Source organism: Coturnix japonica, chromosome 1 (genome assembly GCF_054131305.1).
Source record: "Coturnix japonica strain WE chromosome 1, WE-NBRP24, whole genome shotgun sequence".
NCBI lineage: Eukaryota > Metazoa > Chordata > Aves > Galliformes > Phasianidae > Coturnix > Coturnix japonica.
The window spans coordinates 109065360-109085245 of record NC_140663.1 but is presented as its reverse complement, the minus strand read 5'-3'; the positions used below and the strand labels follow the sequence as shown (position 1 = coordinate 109085245).

At 37.1% G+C, this 19886-nt stretch overlaps 2 protein-coding genes across 6 annotated transcripts in view; one reads left to right on the top strand and one right to left on the bottom strand.

The window, feature by feature from the left end:
- The window catches only part of LOC107324988 (uncharacterized), a 364407-nt gene that overhangs the window by 37788 nt on the left and 306733 nt on the right, over positions 1-19886 (bottom strand). The gene's annotated exons all lie outside the window — the stretch shown is intronic.
- Positions 1-19886, top strand: part of PHEX (phosphate regulating endopeptidase X-linked) — a 95750-nt gene that overhangs the window by 71477 nt on the left and 4387 nt on the right. The window contains exons 16-21 of the mRNA XM_015885420.3: positions 7424-7478; positions 10741-10808; positions 11915-12045; positions 14972-15037; positions 15138-15242; positions 16837-16913. Of these exons, the coding sequence (XP_015740906.2) occupies positions 7424-7478; positions 10741-10808; positions 11915-12045; positions 14972-15037; positions 15138-15242; positions 16837-16913 (502 nt within the window). The remainder of the gene's footprint in view (positions 1-7423; positions 7479-10740; positions 10809-11914; positions 12046-14971; positions 15038-15137; positions 15243-16836; positions 16914-19886) is intronic.

The window sequence follows — 19886 nt, the reverse complement described above, 5'->3', positions numbered from 1 at the left end:
CATTTGCCATACAAATTACATGCAATTGGAGGTGGGGCTTGAAGAAAGGCACAGCACAAGTAGTCTTCCACCAATGACCACTGTGCTTTGCAGGAGACATGGCCACTGTGAGATATACAGAGAACATTCTTGGGTCTGAACCTGCTGATAAATATTTGTCACGTCACTACCAAGTTCCAATTAATGCTGCTGGGAGGGAATTGTGTTGTGACTAAGACTAAACTTAGCAATTGCAAGCATGCTGCTGTGGTAAGCTGTGTCTCTGGGCAGATCTCACACCCAGGAGTTGTCTAAATACTGTGCAGATATGTCCTCAGTAGTAATCCACAGCAAGTTCTACAGGGGTTGGTAATGTGCTATGAAAGGCCTAGTTAAACAATATAAAAAATGCTCTTAAAAGAAGAAAATCATTTGAGAACAAAAATAAGCATGAGCTCTTGCAAGTTAAATGTAAAGTGGTGACGTAACAAGACCTCAAAGATTGGAGGAAAGACTTTCTAAGAGTGTGAGAACCAGTTTTGGTGTTTGGCTTATCACTTACATCAGCCATTGCACAGGCAGAATAGATGTGTCAAATGTCAAATAACTTTTTTTGCAAAAGAGCATCCAGAGAGATAAAATAGCCAGCAGAGAAACATTATTCTAGCACCTATGCAAAGGAAACTGACCATAACAAAGAAGAGCGTGAACAAACATACAAAATAGTAGGGAAGAGTTAATGTGATTTAATTTTTGCTTTCCTTTAGAAAAGAATCATAGTTCCATAGTCTATTGCAGCTTTTTGGAATTTAACTTGTAAATGAGCTTGGGAAATTACATTTATTTCTATGGAACAATTTTCATGAGGTTCTTTCCCAGTGCTATTAATTAGAAGTTGTCATAGGGCATGAAAATCCTTCCATAAATAATAACTAATTAGAGGTGAGAAAAGGGGTAGGAACAAATTAACTGTTTTCTAAATATTTGGAGGAATGTATTACCAGAAATCTGTGTTGGTCGCTTTATTAAGAAACAATCTGAAAAACAAGGATGTTCTCTCCCGAGCAAAGGAACAAATAGAAACTGTGATTCAGGAAGACAGATTCCTCTGCTACTGATTGCTGAATGTAGAAAGTTATACTAGCAGAACTGCCTCACAGATTCCCAATGCTCTTTTCCTATACATTTCCCTATACCAGAACAGCTGGTTGCTGCTGGAGAGAATGAGCTAGGTAGACTCTTTGTCTTCTTGAATGCAGTTGCTTTTCAGTGGGCAAACTAGATTTTAATGTGTTCAAGAACCATCTGTTTCAGCTCTTGGTAAGTGAATTTACTAAGAAGTGGTATTTGAGAAAACCAAATTTTAAAATGCATAATGAAGATTGTTTCTGGAGAGAAGCTTCTACGTTCACTGGAAAAGTCTCGGTTGCAAAGTTGATTCTAAGAATTATGATCCCTCAATTTGGAAACAGAAATGTACTATGTGATATTATCAGCATAACCGCAGCAATTCCAAACTCAATTAGTCACCGAAGGCTTCATGAAACAATTTAGAGAAAAGGCACTCTCTGTGCCTCGAACTGAGGATTCTGAAAAGGAGCAGCCTTCAGGTACCTGCAGAAGTGGAGGAGAACATGGCAGTTCTGATCACTTCTAGGAAGATGCTTTTGTTTTGCACAGGGAGGTCTCTGCTGTGTTCCTGGCAAGAGGTTAATAAATTCTCTTGTCACTATAATCTGTGCTACTGACATATGCATTACATAAGAAATTGCTGCAATCTTCATACAGTCTTTATATAAGGGCAAGTTGTTAAAGTTTTTAATGGCATCTTGACTGCCCAATTGTTTGAAAGAAAAGGCCTTCCTTCACAGAAAGTGAAAATTAATGGACAGTAGAAACTAGATGACTTAAAAAATGGCTGGATCTGGGAGAATACAGCAAAACATCAATGTGCAGCGATTGTAATGAATTCTGCCATGCTTCAGTGCAAACACCCTTTATATTTGCTATTACTTCATTTCACTTTCATTAGTGAACTATTGATAACATGAATGGCCAATAATTCTGTTAATATTTACAAAGGAGAAATAAGTATCAAGGTAAGATATGCTGCAAAGAACAGATTTATAAAACGTGCTACATATAATTTATCTTCTTACTAAAGTTTATTCCTGATTCTCTCTATACATGAGTTCTACTTATTTTCCAGTTCTTTTTTCCAGTGTCTGAGATTAACAATGATGCATGTTTATAATGGCTGTTACTCACCTAAATTCTAAATGTAATTTTCTTAGTATTTGCTAGTTGATTTCCCTTCAATTATAGATACCTAACAAGGACAGCAGGCACCTATCATTGCCTTTAGATGCCGCTGAGGTGTCTAAGTACACTTCGTATAATCTAAGCAGCATGAATACTATCTTTTTTTAATTATAATCACTGGAACACAAAAACACGTTCCCAATGAGAGTGTTTATTTTAATGAGCGCCAGAGCAGTCGATAAATACAAGCTGAAAATAGATACAAGTGATGATCAAAGTATGCTAGATTACTTCTGTTGAAGAGAAGGTTTTCTGAATGTTACTGAAATACTGGCCCCTGAATACGTGAAGGGTGGAAGAGAACTGCTCATTAGACGTTTGATGTATTTAATTTTCTTTCCAAGTTTAGACATACATGTCTGTAGAATATGTCAAAAAAGTAACATTTGTGGGACGTGAACAGTAATGAAAAGTGGATTTACAGTGAACAGAGGAAAATAAAAGCAATGCTCTCTATGAGGTATGGGCCTGAATAGATGTATCAGATAATTAAATACTGTTGATATTATCTCCGTAAGTTTATACCTATGCTTCTGCTAACTCATATGTGCTTGTACCGTGGTTTTCTAGTGAAAGTCAAGAGGACTCTTTTGAGAGCAGCTTCATTACATCTTAGAGGAAGAAGATATAATCTAAAATAGAATTTAGAAATTATGTTCAAATTAGCATCCATAGAGTAAACCACAGATGAGAGCTCATATCAGGCAGTAAGTATCATCTTCATAGAAAGTGGCATGTGGATATTGATGCTGGCAGCTGGCTGATGCTGTGAGTTGCAGGGGCAAACTCTTATCTTACCTATATCCAGGCAAGCTCTGGAAAACAGCACACGGTGCTGTGGCTAGCAGGGGAACAGGGCATACCATGTGGGACCACTTTTTCTTCCCTTAAGAGCTGGACTAATTGGAAGGTTATTGATGAAGTGGTTTTAAGTGCTCCATTAGTTTCCAGAAGGTTAATGAACACATTCAGTCCATTAATGGACTGAATACTTTTTGAGTCCTGTTATTAAGTAGGCTTTAAGTGTTCTTAAGTGAGCCCCTGTCTTCAATTTTTCCAATTTACTAATGGCCAGTGTTCTCTGTTATTTAATTACAGTCATGGGTGAGATGGTGTATGTGATCCTTTCACTCATTTCTTATCTCTTTTTCCTAATATTCTTTAAAACAGGAGTTTTTCTGAGTGTTCTATTTTTTTAATCTGAGGAATTGGGAGAGTTGCTGCCTTCAAAAGCTTCTTTCTTAGTCCTTTTGTACTCCTTGGCCTACCACTAACCATCATTTATATTTCATGATCAGCTAAGGTCTGCTCTTGTCACGTGAAGAGGAAACAGAACCACTAACTGAAACAAAAGTTGCTGAGTCCTCTCCTTTAAGGCCACCATTTCTCTTTATCTATTAGTGAATGTATTCAGTACTACTCAGAAATCTACACTTTTTATTCATGCACAGTCTAATACAGTCACTGTGCCCCACCAGTTTATGTTTCCTATCCTTTTTGTCCACAGGGTAAAACTGGAAATTAGGCACAGGATTTTGGTCAATGTTATGTCAGAGTGTTTGACCCTATTCACATTCATATGGGTAGGCCAAAGCTGTCTGAGATGCTTTGCAGGACACTGAGACAGGACTTGCAGGAGACCTTTTCTCTTCAGGGATGGCAGAATGCACGTTCCTGGAACAACATACAAAGTTGTATCAAAAGCACTGGGAAAAGATTCACTGTTGGAACAGCTCCAAGCCTATGGATCTGTTTTAAAGAAATGTATCGTGCCTTTAATGCTGTTTTTAGGTAACTGAACAGCATTCTCATAGTTTTCATATTTAATTCTTCCTATGTACTCTAAATCCTTTGCTTGCTGACCAGCCATTATTCTTCTGCCACATCTAATCCATTTAAAGCTCTCAATCTGAATTCATTCAATGACTCTTGAAAAAAAAAGGTTACAGGTTTTTTTTTAACTTGACTAAGAGCTGCTAGTACAATAATCAGCAGAGAACCCTCCTTGCCACACAGCTGTCTCCCACATCTGCTATTTATGTGCTGGAATTACCAGCTTGTCAGAAGTTGCTTTAAACAGACCAACTAATTATTGGAAACTGTAAATGCACTGACTTTGAATGAGACTTCACTAGATCTTTTCTCAGTTAAAAATGTTACGTAATATAAATGAATAATGCAATTAAATTATCTAATTTTAATTCACACTTAGATTTGAACTCCAAGTTTCCTCATGATTTGGTGAGCCATCTCAATTGGTTTTATTTTAGTTTATCCATTATGAGTTTGCATAGCTACAGTGAACTATTAGATGAAATGTCATTGTGTCTCTCTGGAGAAGTAACGCTATTCCCCTGAGTATCAGGTTGTTCATCTGCACAATATGTATAATGCCATATGGTATATAGCTAGTAAATGGATTCATTAATAGCAGAAAACCAACATAAATCTGAAAAAACAAGGACAAACAAACAAACAAAAAACCAACAACACCACAACAACCACAAAACAAAGCAAAGCCAACCAAACAAACAGAAAAAAAATAAAGAGGATCTAAATGTATTCAATTAAATTAAAAGTAGTCCTGTGCAGGTGAATAGTTATGTCAGAGCTTCAAGATAAGCATAAATTCATAGTGAAGTAGTTAAAGTAAGCTAGATCTGATCCACTGCTTGAAATGCTCTGATGGTTCAGAGGAATAAGAAAGGAGTAAAGTGCAGGAAAAAACTACTTTCCGATGTCCAGACACATGGGGTTAGAAAAGACACATCCTACCTGGAAATGAATCTGGTGAAGAATTCAAAAGAAAGACCTAAAGAAAGTCTAGGGAAAATGTAGGCCCAGTGCTGTATGGCTCAGGGGACCTGATGACAAATGAAATGAAAATGGTTCAAGTGCTCGGTCTTCATTACCTCAGTCTTTACTGGTAAGTCTGACTTTTGGAAATGCCTGAGACCAGCAGGAAAGTCTGAAGCAAAGAGATGCACCTTCTGTGGAGGAGGAATAGGCTGGGGAATGGTATCCCTGTTCATTTCAGGGGAGTTGTACAAAATGACCTTTAAGTGTCCCTTGTAACACAGCTGTGTGGCAGGATTGTGTAATCCCTAGATATGATTTATTGGGGATTGTGTTACCTTGGATCATACCTTCTCCTCTATGGTCTCATTTCTTATTTTTACCCACAGTTCTCTCATCTGCCACTGGGAGACAGAACTGTTCAGGGGTTAGTGGACTCTAACACTTCTTTCATTAAGTGATATCTTTTATGAGCCCAGAGGTCTCTACTGAGATTTGAAGTTTGGAAGGAAGCACACAGTCTAGCTCAGAATACATTTCCAACTCTTGCTACTAAATGGTACTCAGCACAGAAAGTCAGTGATAACCTATAGCAGTCACAAAATGCCTGTGAACGTGGCACTGAAGGTTTAGGTCATGTGAACCAATCTGGGTAAGTAATTAGATGAATGAATGCATTCAATCCTGTTAGAATATCGCGTGTGACAACGTGGTACGGGGGAGTGCCATTTACTTACACTGTTGTGCCACAGGCCTGTTCTTAAATAATTCTGTTGGCCTTTGTGTATTTTGTTCTTCTCTGTACTTATCAAACCTTTTCATCAGGATGTGCCTATGAGATGTTTTAGAACACATCTAGGAAATACTCAATACCCTTCTTTGTGTGCTGGGAGGCAAGGAGAATTAGATCAGAAAAACTTTGCCCTCAACATTGGCAAAATTGTGTTTTGTAGCTCTGAAAAAGCAATTCATAACGTGCCTGGAAAAAAAACAAACAAAAAAAAAAAACAACAAGCATCCACAGAAGTAAGAGAAAAAAAGTACTCAGAAAATAAGTTTGAAAATGACACTTTTAAAAACAAACTGCAAATTAGTGGTTAAGGCAGGCAGGGAAGAGCTGTGAAAGAAAAGCAGATGGCCAGGAGGGCATAAGACTTAGTGTATCATTTCATGTGAATTACACTCAGTATAACTTTTTTAAAGACTTCGGAAAGAAAGGAAAAATTTTGCCTGAATTCTTATCAAAAAGTCCTTGTCCTATTTGTCAACAAAAAAAACTGAATTGGGTCAAACCAATTGAATCTGATTTTTATTTTGATCTGAGTGGCCAGGCGATTTCTTGCAGAGAACTTCATGAAGTGGAGATTCCTGGAAAAAAATAGTGAATCATCAGAGAATTATTGATGATGTCTACGTGGGGTAACCTCAGAAGCAGATGCAAGCCCGTGCTTTGTAGATGGGAATTCCTTATATTTGGTCCCACATAAACTACAATTTTCACCAGTATTTGAAAACTTTGAATATAGACATCTGCTTTATTTATCAACAATTGGGCTGTTAAATTGTTACCATGTTCAACTCAATTGTCTTCAGAATAATGTCTCTGAAATTAGAAATAAATTTCTAATTTCATAAATTAAAATAAACCTAGCAATTAGAAATAAACCGTGACTTTGATCAAGGAACTGTATTGGTTTCTATGTGCAACATCAGTTGACCGTCACTTACTGAAGTCTCTCCACTTTATAGTGGGTTTTGCAACAGGTTCATTTACCCATAATTGAAAAAGCAGCCAGGTAATCCTGTAGCCTGACTGGTTCTACAGCCTTGATTGCCTACATCTCTGCTTTACTGAAGTGCCCAAGTTCCTTTACCTTTGACTTTCATAGATTATAGTTAAGGTGATATTTTATCACTTCCTTATATCTCTTGCAGCACAAAATCCCCTCTAAGGTAAGTCTCCTAATTCTTGTTGCGTTTTGCCTGTGTATTCTTTGTTGATATGTCAACATAACTAAGGACAATCAACTTTTTTGTTGTTGTTTTCAACATAGCTGTTTGTTGAACAAAATAATGTGTGCATACATAAATGCACATGTGTGCCATGGCTGAAAGTTCTTGCAGTGCAGCATGTAGCTGTCACTGAGGTCTTGAAGGAGGGAGATCTCTTCTTCTCAAACACCTTTGCTATCATTTTCTGAAAATACTACCTGAAAGTTTGTCTAGCAAAACCTTCTGAAATGGAAAAAATAGAGGTCATAAACCCAAACCTAGATATTGTTATTCAGCTGTATAACCTCACAATTATAATTTTTTGCTATTACAGGATTCCCAGCAGGAGAACTGCAAAAGCCCTTTTTCTGGGGTACAGAGTATCCTAGGTAAGTACTGCACCAGGGAACCTCCTAAACCAGGAAATGAGGAAAAATAGGTAGAGGTATTAAAAATTCATATAAACAAAGGAGAGGCCATAGAGAAGAAAGTTATCCTGCTGAAGACAGCCAATGGATTATACTGTAAGTGTGCAGAGAGCTCGCTTTTTGGGTTGCATGTTCTTTCCTGATGTAACCTGATTTTACTATCAAAAAACCAGACTTAGAAAACTGCTGCTCCGTGCAATAACTGTTCTTACCCTTGGGAGCAGAATGTATTGCTGTTGTCTTAAACTGATGACTGATTTCTCACAGGAATTGCTAATTAAGTGCACCTGAGTGGAAGTGTTTCACAAATATAGGATGCAGATGCAGCAGTGTGCACACGGCAGGTATTAAAAGGAATGGTAAATCAAGTAACTAACACTTCTTGAATACCCCGAGAAGCCTTTTATTATCAGTTTATTGCTCCATTTCTGCTAATATCTAAGATTAACAGTAAGTCTTCTCCTGTGCTTGCTGAAGTGCAGGAGAAAATTTCCGTGTGTATAAGTGATTGCTTGAGCAGAACCCATGTATTTCTGTAGCTGAGGAAGAGTAATTACAGGTCACATATATTTAATTTTGAAAAATGACTGCTTCATTGCAGTCCAATATCTTTCTATTTTAGGGAAGAATCAGACCAGGAAGAAGTCTCTGACAGCAGTTTCTGAAAGTTATTTTGCAGTTATACAAAGTCAATTACTGCTGAAACATATCCTTTGTGTGTCTTTGCTAAAAAAGAAAATAAAATCAAACTTTTAAAACATTTTGGATATGCCATCTTCTAGCCTGGATGTGTCCATGTAAACAGGAAGTTTTGCAGCATGTGTAGAGAGAAACATTCAATCTAGGGACGACTGAATTTGCATTCACAGAGAATTCTTATGATCCAGATGACTTTGTAAGTGTTAACTGGGGATGGAGGGAAGCACTTTGTAGCTAAGGACAACTTATTTTCTGCTGTGACTATTGCAGACCTTTTTCCAGCTTTACTTTTTGAAGATGTTTTTCTGTACCCTGGCCTTCTGCCACACCAGTAGAATTGTGGTTCTTTCAAAGAATGGTATTTTGCTCATTTTTCTTCTTTAAAGGTTACCTTAGCTTAAATTGGTTTTGCTTGAGTACATATCAAAATGAAATTTAGTAAACAAATGTAGCTGTTTAATATCAGAGAACAGATTGCTTTTGTCCTTGAAATAATCCAGATCTGTCTTCTGTCTGCTTAAAAGAAACAGTACATGGCACTGGAACAAAAACAAAAACATCAAAAAGTCATCAGCACTTGCTGGAAAACTGATTTAACAAATATTTAACATTTAGTGCAGTTTTAGTGTCCAGTTTCAGCATAAACACTATGAAAGAGCTGCATCTATTTGCATAAAGGGAAGTTGTCACTTTACATCTAAGTACCCAAAATAAAATACTATTCATAGGTCATTATTCATTGTTATGAGTCTTCTGTGCCAGATATGTTGAAATATATTGAAAGGGGAACTGCTTTAGCAGGTGGGGATCGACTAGATATCTCCCGAGGTTCTCTTCCAACCTCTGTGATTCTGTGATTATGTGAAATAGAGACATCAGGCTGAGTCAGTAACTTCCTTATGGCTCTCAGGGCCTCCCCAGTCCCAGGATGTTCCTCTCCAATATAGTACCTGCTGAGCGTCATCTAATCCTCTCCATCTCTGTCTGGCTATTTTCCAAAAGTGAAGAGCATGAACCTGGGAACATTTTTTACAAAACTGTTGTTGAGCTGGACAAAATTCTGAAAGGTGTTCGTAGAAGGAAAGGACAAAATTCATTCCAAACCTCACCACATCTTTTGGAGCTGGTGAAAGCCCTAGGTGTGCCTGGGAACCAGTCTGCTGCTTTTTCCTGCCATCTATCACTAAATAAGATACAATTAGAAACAGGGCTCGTTGGTTCTTCTTGACTTCTTTGCAGGTTTCATGATATTCTTCAGCTGCCAAAGATCCTATGTAACTACTTCAGATGTGGAAAATGAGTCTAAGCTAGCACATTTACTTTGGATCATTATCACTGTGTGCTGCAAAAGATTACAAATTTGTCACATGAAAGGACAATATTTTCATTGCTGAAATGTATAATTTTAACCAGCATTTTTTAATGAAGGTTTGCAATAGTAGTGGAGGGAAAAACAGTAGGGAAGATTTTATCACATGAAAATTGCCTTTCAGGAAAGAAAAAAAAAAAATTAAAATTTCCGTGGGAGTAGGGGAAATTAAATCATATAATACTTTTTGGATATGACTGAGATGAGCAATTAGTGTGCTACGGATCATTAGGTCCAGTAATAACATGTTACTTCAAACCCCTCAGCCTTTCTCCTGTTTCAATACAATCTGTTAGAAATACTCTAAGCTACTTTGAAGTATAGCATCTCAATAACTGAAATAATTAAAATCACAAAGAACAACTAAACAAATGAATGATGCGTTTAGTAGATAACTCTCCCCTCCCCAATTATCCACTGCATTTGATATCAGACAACTGGACCTTTCTTCCCTATTTCTTCAAGATGCATGCTTATTCGGGTGTAACAAGCAAAGTATGGTGTTTGTTTGTTTCTTTGTTTGTCAGTCAGGAATACAAAACATTTTAGCCTATTGTTTTCCAGTGCATTAGATGTAACTGCAGATCATGTCCATTTCCTATGCAGGTGCATAGAAATTGTACTTTTCCTTTGAAAACTGAAAGGAGATCCATTTAATGCTTTGAAAAGTAAAGCTGATAATTTGCAAGTCTGTTTGCTGCATGCCATTGAAGAATGATTTGAGCTGGCATTACAGAAGCCCTCTGTAGTGTTTGATCTCTGTTTTTGTTTGTTTGTTTGTTTGTTTGTTTGTTTCATGACTACATGAAGAAACTAATTCCACCTATAACTCTGTCCTGGTCTATGTTAGAATATACTTCATGCAGTCAGCTGAAGGAGACATTCTGGAGCTCAGATTATAAGGGATTTGGTTAGAAGAGTGAACCACCACAGTGCTATTTAAAATTTGATAATGAAGATTGTTTTTAAACAAGCAGGAGTTTAACCTTCAGACACACCTTGCGCAGTGTGATTTTTAGTCCTATTTCTACCCACCCCCACAGTCTTAGTAATGATCTTTCCCAACATAGAAAACTGTTTGATCTCCTATCTTTTGTACTTTCATGTTCATGGCTGTAGATAATATCTATCTGAGGAAACTTCTTTGTGTTACAGGTCGTTAAGCTATGGTGCCATAGGAGTAATTGTTGGCCATGAGTTTACTCATGGATTTGATAGTAATGGTGAGTGTGGTCTATATGTTGATAACTTAATTTTTCTTACAGAGTTGACACATTTGCAAAGATGACAGAAAGATCATTTGTCCATGCTTTAGCTCTTTCATTATGTTTTCTCAACAATGCTGAGTTTTCTGAAGAGAATTAAAGTGTGCTGCCTTGTTCAAGGTGATAAATTCCCTATATATATACTTCTGTAATAGGAAGATAAGAACCTGGCCAAGGGGCAGTGGTTTTCCCAGGGAAGCAAATCTTAGGTTCCTTCTCTGACTGACTGGAGACGAGATGAGATGCTCTTCTACAAACGAGATGGGGCAAGGACCCAAGGCTGGATTTTTCATGAGCTGTGACCACCTGGAATCTATGGAATGGGACATATATATTCTCCTTGCTTTCTTACTCCCATAAATAGTTCAGATGTTCTGGTTCTGCTCCATACCAAAAATGGCAATTACAGAAGACCCCATGACACAGCTATATATATATACATATATGTATGTATGTATGTATATATATATATGTATATGTATATGTATATATATATATGTATATGTATATGTATATATTTATATTTATATTTATTCTTTTTTGGCTTGTCAAGTGTGTAATTGTTCCACACCAGTGAAGAATGACTTGAGCTGGCATTACAGAAGCCCACTGCAGCCTTTGATCTATGTTCTTTTTCATGACTTCCCTAAGACAATAATAGAGAATAAATTAGTCATCATCAGGTTTGCAGAATCAAAGGTCAAGGAAGAAAAATACAATTATACTTACAAGAAAGCTCATGTGCCTCTTATATAATTTTAAAACATACGACAGAACTCATTAGTCATTACTATTTTATTTTTTTTTCTAAAACTGAAGAATAGGAAAATAAATAGAATGCAAGCTGTTTAACATTGAGTTGACCAAAGTCAAGATTTTGCCTGCTTATCTTAACTATTTTGTAAGCACATCTGCTATAACATACCGCTCATTTTTATGCAAGTGCTAGATTCCAAAACTAGGAAAGTATTTTTTGCTTGTTTGTTTTTTGTTGTTGTTTCCTTGTTTTTGTTTTGCTTTTCTTTTTTGCTAAAAACAGCTTGTTTTCTTTCTATATTTCAAAGGCCGGAAATATGACAAAAATGGAAACTTAGACCCATGGTGGACAACTGGCTCTGAAGAAAAATTTAAAGAGAAAACAAAATGCATGATTAATCAATACAACAATTACTACTGGAAAAAAGCTGGCTTACATGTATGTAAAACACCAGTGATTGAAAGCACTGGTTTATTAGAAGATTTTTTGTTTGTTTGTTTGTTTTTTCTTAAGCTTCATAAATTCAAATATATTGGGATATTTGCCTACCTCCTTCATTTCTCACAACAAATCATTTTCTGAAGTGAATAATTGTGATCAAAATTGTCTGTCAGATTTGATTAGTCCAGTCAAGTACCAGTACCCTTACACTGGTGACAGGGCTAAAAAGTTTCTCCTTATCATATCATATTGGAAACAAAAACAAGAGGGTGAAGCCACTCAGCTGGGCTGGTCTAATTTCTGTGAGCATGTTGATTGTCTTCTGAAGATGAGATTAGTAATGAAAGTGAGCAGCCACTCTTTCTAGAAAGAATACAATAGCATGCTTCATATACTCCTTTAGAAATTCTTGTTATTTACTACAGCTTTAGAAGAAGATACATAAACCCTACTTTATTTCACTTTCGACTCTTACCGTTTCTTTCATGTGTGCACAGAGACCCAAATGCCGGGAGTACTATAGCAAAACAGAAAATGATTGAGAAAGAAAGTGCGAGGAAATGGTTTTTGTTTCACTGTCTGTCAGAGATATAGGCTTCTCTGAAAATGAGCAACTTATGTAAGTGTCCTGGATGATGGATAAATTCTGTTTCTTCTGAAAACAATAGCTAGAATTACAGTAATGTTGCCTGGAGCATGAATTTAATCTTCATTTTTAGTATAAAAAACATGTTCACCCCTCAACTCAATATCACCACCCCTACTTCCATTCTAGAAGCACAAGTACAATAAATTCTTTGCTTTTCAAGAACTGAAATGTTGAACTGGATGCTTAGCCAAATTGTTAATACTTTCCCGAGGCTGTTTCCATTAGTCTCAGAGGCACCAAGACCATACTGTAGTCCAAGTTGAAGTCTATCAACTACAAGTTGAAATACTTCATGCAGGGTAATTTGCAAATAAAAATTCTCTGGTTTGTTCCTGAATATCAATAGGAAAAGAATTATCCATACAAAAATGTCACATAGAGGTCATCCAAATCTTCCAGGTGAAAATGACTGTCACAACAACACTCCTGTCAGTGGCTCAGCTGTCAGCTTTACTTTCTACATGTGCTGCATGGTGTGGATCTGAATTTTTTGTACCACCAACTTGTAAGCTGGTGGATTGGCTTACAGAGAGGTTCCTTTACCCACAGCATTGTGAGGCTTTTTCCTCCTATTTCTCTGAAATAGCCTAGAGCATGTTTTAGAGGATAGAAAAAAATATTGATATTTTCTGCTGTGCTTCATAGCTTCTGAATGAAGAGGTACGCATGCAAAGGGCCTTTTTCCTGCCAGTTTTTTACATCAATATTCATATATTCTGCAGGTTTTTTACTCCTATACAAATGTTTTACATGAATCAAGAAACCTGTTTACTCTTCCTCCTTCTCATTCAATTTACAATAAAAATATCTCCAGAAAAGAGGACTAATGAAAGAAAAAGTGGATATAGAAATAGCTTCAGAGTGTATTAATGACATAAAGTCATCTGATCAAATAAAAAACTTATCTTGGTCCCTGAGCCCTGTCATGAACTATCTAAACACAGTAGTCCCAGGTACCTGATCCAGAGCTGCCTGAGATGAATAGAAAGACTTCTTTCACTTATTAAAATGACCTTTGGCTCACAAGCTGCTGCAAGATTGCTCTCATCTTATGCTCTAAATCAGTCTACTTCACAAGATCCCTGAAAGAAAAATGTGCAATGATGTAGGCCAGAAAAAAAGAAAAAGAAAAAAAAACAAATGATAGTTGATATGTTTGCATATTCCCAGGCGTCTTTTCTCACTGTCTCTCCCCCATCTCCACTCCAGCCTTCTGGGTGGTTGGACAACAGGTAGGAAAGTGGCTGCACTTCCCACTTCTGCTCCCATTTCCCCTTGTTCCATCTTTACCAAGTGCCAAGCAAAATGTGTTGGTTCTGGCCTGGGTGCTTGACTACACAAAGTGGTAAGGCTGTATGCACAAATAATGTTTGGGCACATTGACTTTTTCTCCTCTCCTACAAACACGAAACAAAGGTGGTTCCTGAACCCATCCCTTCTATACTCAACCCCTGAGGCATGGGAGAGCGTGTCACTGGAGGATTTGCAGGCAAGCACTGACCTTCAGTGCTTAACTCAAAGCTGTTCTCAATTATACTGTTCATTTTAGGCACGATAGAGAGTAAAACTGCTTAATTACAAATACAGCCTGGTAGCACTAAGGCCCTCTGTGCTGGGTGATCAGAGGTAATGCTGCCCTTGCAGAAATGAGGAGCTCTTCATGATGATATTGCATTTTCTAATACCAGGAGACTGACTTTTTCAGAAAGTTCAGATACTCAGAATATATTCTTGTTTCCATTACTTTTGCTCTTGGAATGAATAATGGGGGAAAGCAGCATGAATCTCCTTCACAGATATTTTTAGAGCACCGAAAATGCTATCAATTTCAATTCAGTCTCTGACAGCTATTTCTAATTATACTATTTTATTATGACTTAAAAGTTATTTTAGCATCCCAGTAGTATATAAAATTTATGTAAACAAACAGAACCTCCTAGATAAAAGTTTAAGAAAGGAGCTACTGGATCTCATGTGTAACCAAAGAAAAACAGTCTTTGGGGTAAATTAAGTGGTCAAAGATCAAGAACATGAGTTTTGTGTGCATTTCCTACATTTTGTGCTGCAGAGATGTAGGCCCTGAGCCAGGATAACTCATCGCAAAGAATTATCTACTGACAGTATTCACATTTAAAACTAGTTTTCTTAACCAGAATTATGGTGCTTGAAACTATCTGAAGTTGTTCTTGCCTTCCTTTACTTTTTACTCTCAAAGTTGATCAAGAAGGAAGTTCAGAAACAGGTCAAGTGATGAATGTCTTTTCATTCTGCCAGGTGAATGGCAAGAGGACCTTGGCAGAAAACATTGCAGATAATGGAGGTTTGCGAGAGGCTTTCAGAGTAAGTACATGAAAAATATCTGGAACACCTTATTTTCAAAGAACAGAGTAAGTTATATTCATGTCACTGAAAGGCACTTAGTGCACCTCTTTCTTATCAGGCATACAGGAGATGGATTAGAGAAAAGAGAGGAGGAGAAGAAGAGCCTTTACTGCCAGGCCTTGACTTCACACACAACCAGCTTTTTTTTCTGAGTTATGCCCATGTGAGTAGTACAAATGTGTTTTAAGAACCCATCTATGGACATGCGTAATGTATGGCACGGACATTGGGCTGCTTTGCTTCAACAGTCTATACCAATCAGACCCTGAATTTTCAGGGTATAAGTTGAGAACTGTTTTCACAAGTCTATTATTACTTTTCTCCTTCTCTCTTATTACTCATCTATCAATTCATTGTGTCAGAACCGCTTAAGTTTTAATTCTGTTTTGTACAGTTTTCTCATGGCAGCTCTCTTCCTTCTTGCTGCTCCCATCCACTGCAAAGGTTATTTTCCATATATTGCCTCTTTAGCCTCGTTAGCATCCTGCTTTTCTAGTGCTTGTAATATGCAGCATTTTATCACTGTTTTCCACCAGCAGTTTACCTAACACAAACTCCTGGTGTACTACCACCATTTATTACTGAGCATGTTGTTCAGTGAAACTAAGCATAAACGTGGAAAATAATTGTGGTGGGTTTTTTTGTTTTTTGTTTTTGTTTTTGTTTTTTTTTGTCACATTGTTTTCTGTACGCTAAATGCACAGTGGTATAACTTTGATAGAGGATGTGTTAAGAAAATAAGTAGAACAAAGGAGAGAATCAAGTGATTTGTTTAAAAGAACTGAATCACATCCTTGTATGAGGAGTAAAAGCTGAGCTAAAAAACTGCTTTAAGCACCAGAAGGAATGAATCATCTGAAAGTGAAGAAACGGGATTCAATGCAACCAGTGTCAGTCCCTAACCAACCCAGCTGAAAATCACTTCTCCTCTGTCAAGAGTCAGTGTAGCAATTATATGTACAGGTCTATGACCACTTAGGTTTGATGGTATTAACTGATAAAAGGACTGCATTTGGATATTTTATATTGAAGTTCATATATCCTATGGGTGGTCTGGCTTAAAGGATTTTGTTGATTTGTTGACGGTAAACATTCAGCAATGGGGACTTGCTGATAGATTGAGATTTTCAGTGCATAAGAGCATAAGTGCGATTACTCAGCTGTGCTAATAGTTTCTTTACCTTGCTTAGTGGTCAGTTACATTTGCACCAAATATTCTATTAAGAATTGTGAATTGGAAACCACTGATAGAAAGTTGGAAAAAAAAAAAAAAGTCATTTCAAAAGAAACCACCATTTCAATATGGAACAAATTTCGGGTAATATAGATGCAATTCTAGAGATGGGAGGCATCATTACATGTACCTTTTATGCATTACATGGCTTTGAAACCAAAAAGTGTACTTGGTAATTATTAAATTGTGAGAAATGCTCCCATATCTGAAAAGCTGAAAAGTAAACTGCAATTAAGAGTACCTCAAAAACAGAGAAACAGTAGAGTGGTTATGGCTTGATGGTGGGAATGGGTGGGTGGAAAATAACAGTGGGTGGAGACTGGATCCATTAAGGGATTTCAAAACAGAAGAATATACCAAGAGAGCAAAGAAAAGGTGAAACAAAACTAAGAGTTAGTGATGTCTTTCTATTTTGCACATTCTGTAAGTAACATGCGTACTCTAAACTGTGACATTATGTTCTGCTTTACTTACAAATTTACTCCAAATAATATGCCAATTTTTTCTTTTTATCTTTTGTTAGGTAAGATGCAACTCCTTTAGATCAGAGTCTGCAAGAGAACAAATATATATTGGAGCTCACAGCCCTCCTATGTTCAGGTAGTGCAAATAACATATTCACTCAGTATACATACAGAATCAATCATAGCAGCACACAAATGCAGAAATTTAATGTGTTAAGAGGAGTTTAAGAGCAAACAGAATCAGACTGTGCTTTTGGTCTAGACTGAAAGTCAAGTGTTTTTATTAGCTTATATTGTGCTATTACAAATGTTTTGCAAAAAAACGAGAGGCTTGCATCTACCTTCTTGTAGCATTTGAACCAGTACCTCTGACCCTTGTGTCATTGTGTAACCAAGACCTGAATATATAAAATGTCTTGTCTATCACTTTTTCTTTTGTCATACAAATATTCCTGAGTTCAGTAAAAGTTTTAAAGAGGGTGCCTTGAATTACACTGATAACAAGCAGGTAGAAATGCAAAGCAAAATGTGTCCTGTAGGTTTAGTTCAGGATTGAGCTATTCAGTTGGCCTTCGAGACACACAGTTCTTGAAAGAGCTGTAGTAATCCAGCTTTTGTCTGCATTTTTTGCCCATGGGGCCTTCAACAGGCTCTCATGATTGCTGAACATAAGAAGAAGAGGCTGCAAAAGGAGGAAGGCTAAAAGACTATGTAATAATTACAAAGCCGGAGTTTATTTCTCTGCTTCTCCACAGTTTGCATAACCAACGAACTTGTTTCTGCTGAGACTCATGCTAGTGGAATTTACTTAATTAGGAACTGTCTTTGCTATCAATCATGTGGCTATGTTACCTCTTTATGTGGGGGACAGATGTTAATTCCATATGCTGATTTATAGTGAAAATGTCTCCAGAACAGTGGATTAGTTGTTTTCTGGAAATTCCTACCACTTTCTACTGACAAAAAAAGGGAACTGGGATATGAGCATCCTTTGCCCTAATTCTCTCTTGGTAAAAGAAAAATAGCAACACTGCCTTCACATGGGAACTGTGAGGTTGCTTCACAGACTGGAAGGGACAGGTACTCTAATACATTCCCTAGACACAGTCACGTTAAAGTTGGAGATATAAACACAGTACACACAGCACATCTTGGGGTACTTGTAAATGAGAATAAGTTAAGAAATAATGAAACTATAAACTTGTTAACAAGAATGTAATATAAGGTAGCAGTGTAGATGGCAGTGCTTGGTCTTGGAGGACTTCTTTACTTCACATTTGCACTATTGCACCTTTGCAATATCTGCCACTCTAGTTAAGGTAAAACAAATGTGATATACAGATCTGCATGCCTTTTAACAATTGAAAAGTGCTTCACATCAGCGAGGACTGAAATATCCAGCTGATATTCAGCCTACAGAGTGATATTTTCTATAATTCCTACACTATCAACTTTTGGTAAAATAACCATTTTTTGGCTTTTAGAGACCTCAGATTTATTTACCTTTCAGTACATACTGAATCATCACGTAGCTGCATTCCCACGAGATGGCACAAATCACAATATATACAGGGGAGCCTGAGGATAAGGCATTCATGAGGAAAAACTCATATTTAGCTGAAGAAATCAAGTTATGGAAGAAAATTACAGAGAAGATCAGATGAATTTTGAATCAGAAAGTATAGACAAATTTTTCTCTTAGTTTTTATGTGAGATACTCAGAATAGACTTCCATTTCAGACGATAAGAGAAGCCTTGGGCTTGTCTCTTCTTCCAGTGTATATCAACTGGGCTAATATTATCCGCTTACCCCAAGTTTCTTCATTTATGTCACCACTGTTATTACGACAGCAGTATGGTGTGTATATATATATATATAAAACATATCAGAAGATAGTAATAAAAAATATGTATCTTGAGCATAGCTGTGTGCATCTAAGCTAGTCACCCTCACTTCTCTTCATGCTCCAAAGAGAATGGGCATTTGGTAGGTATATCTCACCATTCTGTAAATAACAGAAGCTATATTGCATGGCTCTGCAAGTGAGCCTTTCTGTTGGCAGCCATGGAAGCCCAGGGTGATCTTTTCAGGGGAAGGTGTCTGTTGCAGTTCAGTGGGTTGAAATCCAGGCAGCCCACTTCTGATTCCATGGCTAATGTGTTTCCATGTGCAGGAAAGTCCCATTCATGGGCACATAAAGATGTTTTGCTAACTAGATTCTGGTTTTATACATTTTCAGTTTACAGATTTTCAGTACTAGCCTCTACTTAACTTGATTTGAACTCAAGTTTCCAAGTGAAGTCTCCAGTGTTGTAGGAATAATACCCACTAGGTTCAGTAGCAGTTGTGGATAAGAAACTCTTGCTTTTACAGTCCCTGAATATGTATTTGTGATGTTTGTACGGTAAAGCTGCTCCGTCAAACACATTTTGTAATTCTCCCTACAAAACTGACCTTTAGATATTTTGTACCAGCTGACTGCAAATTTTCATACCCACAGAAAGTCTAATCAATGTAATAAGAATTTTTTCTAACATGCTGAGCTATCCTGAGAAGCTGATTGTCTGCAATGGAGAAAAATGCCTTCCCACTGCATAAGAAGGAGTAAAGATATGCATACAATTAATATCTCAGTAGATACTTTCCTGCTTTTAGCTCAGGATGCTGTTTACTTTTATACCATTTCAAATTTAAGGTGAGTAAATTCCAAGATGCTTAAAAGCATGCAAAAAAGATCAGCAAATAACACAATCCCAATCTAGCAATGGTAAAATAATCATTTCTGACAGCATGAAATAAAACAGATGTGGTAGAAGGATCCAGGGATGACTGCACACAGAGAAAGAGCTCTTCACTTATGCCAGAAAGTGTTGATCTGCAATGCAGGCACAGTTTGGCTTGTGTGAGGTGAAAAGGCAATGCTCTTTCAGTAACATGCCATTATGGGATAGAAGCAAGAGAGCTTGGGAGCCAGTCAGTAAAGAAGCCTCAGAAAATGAATTTTGAGAATATCAGAGAAGCTGAGATGCCCAAAGATGAGATGCTCTACCACTCCAGCTTCATGCTGTAAAATCCCAAGGAGATGGTTTGTGTGTGTGTTGTGGTCAA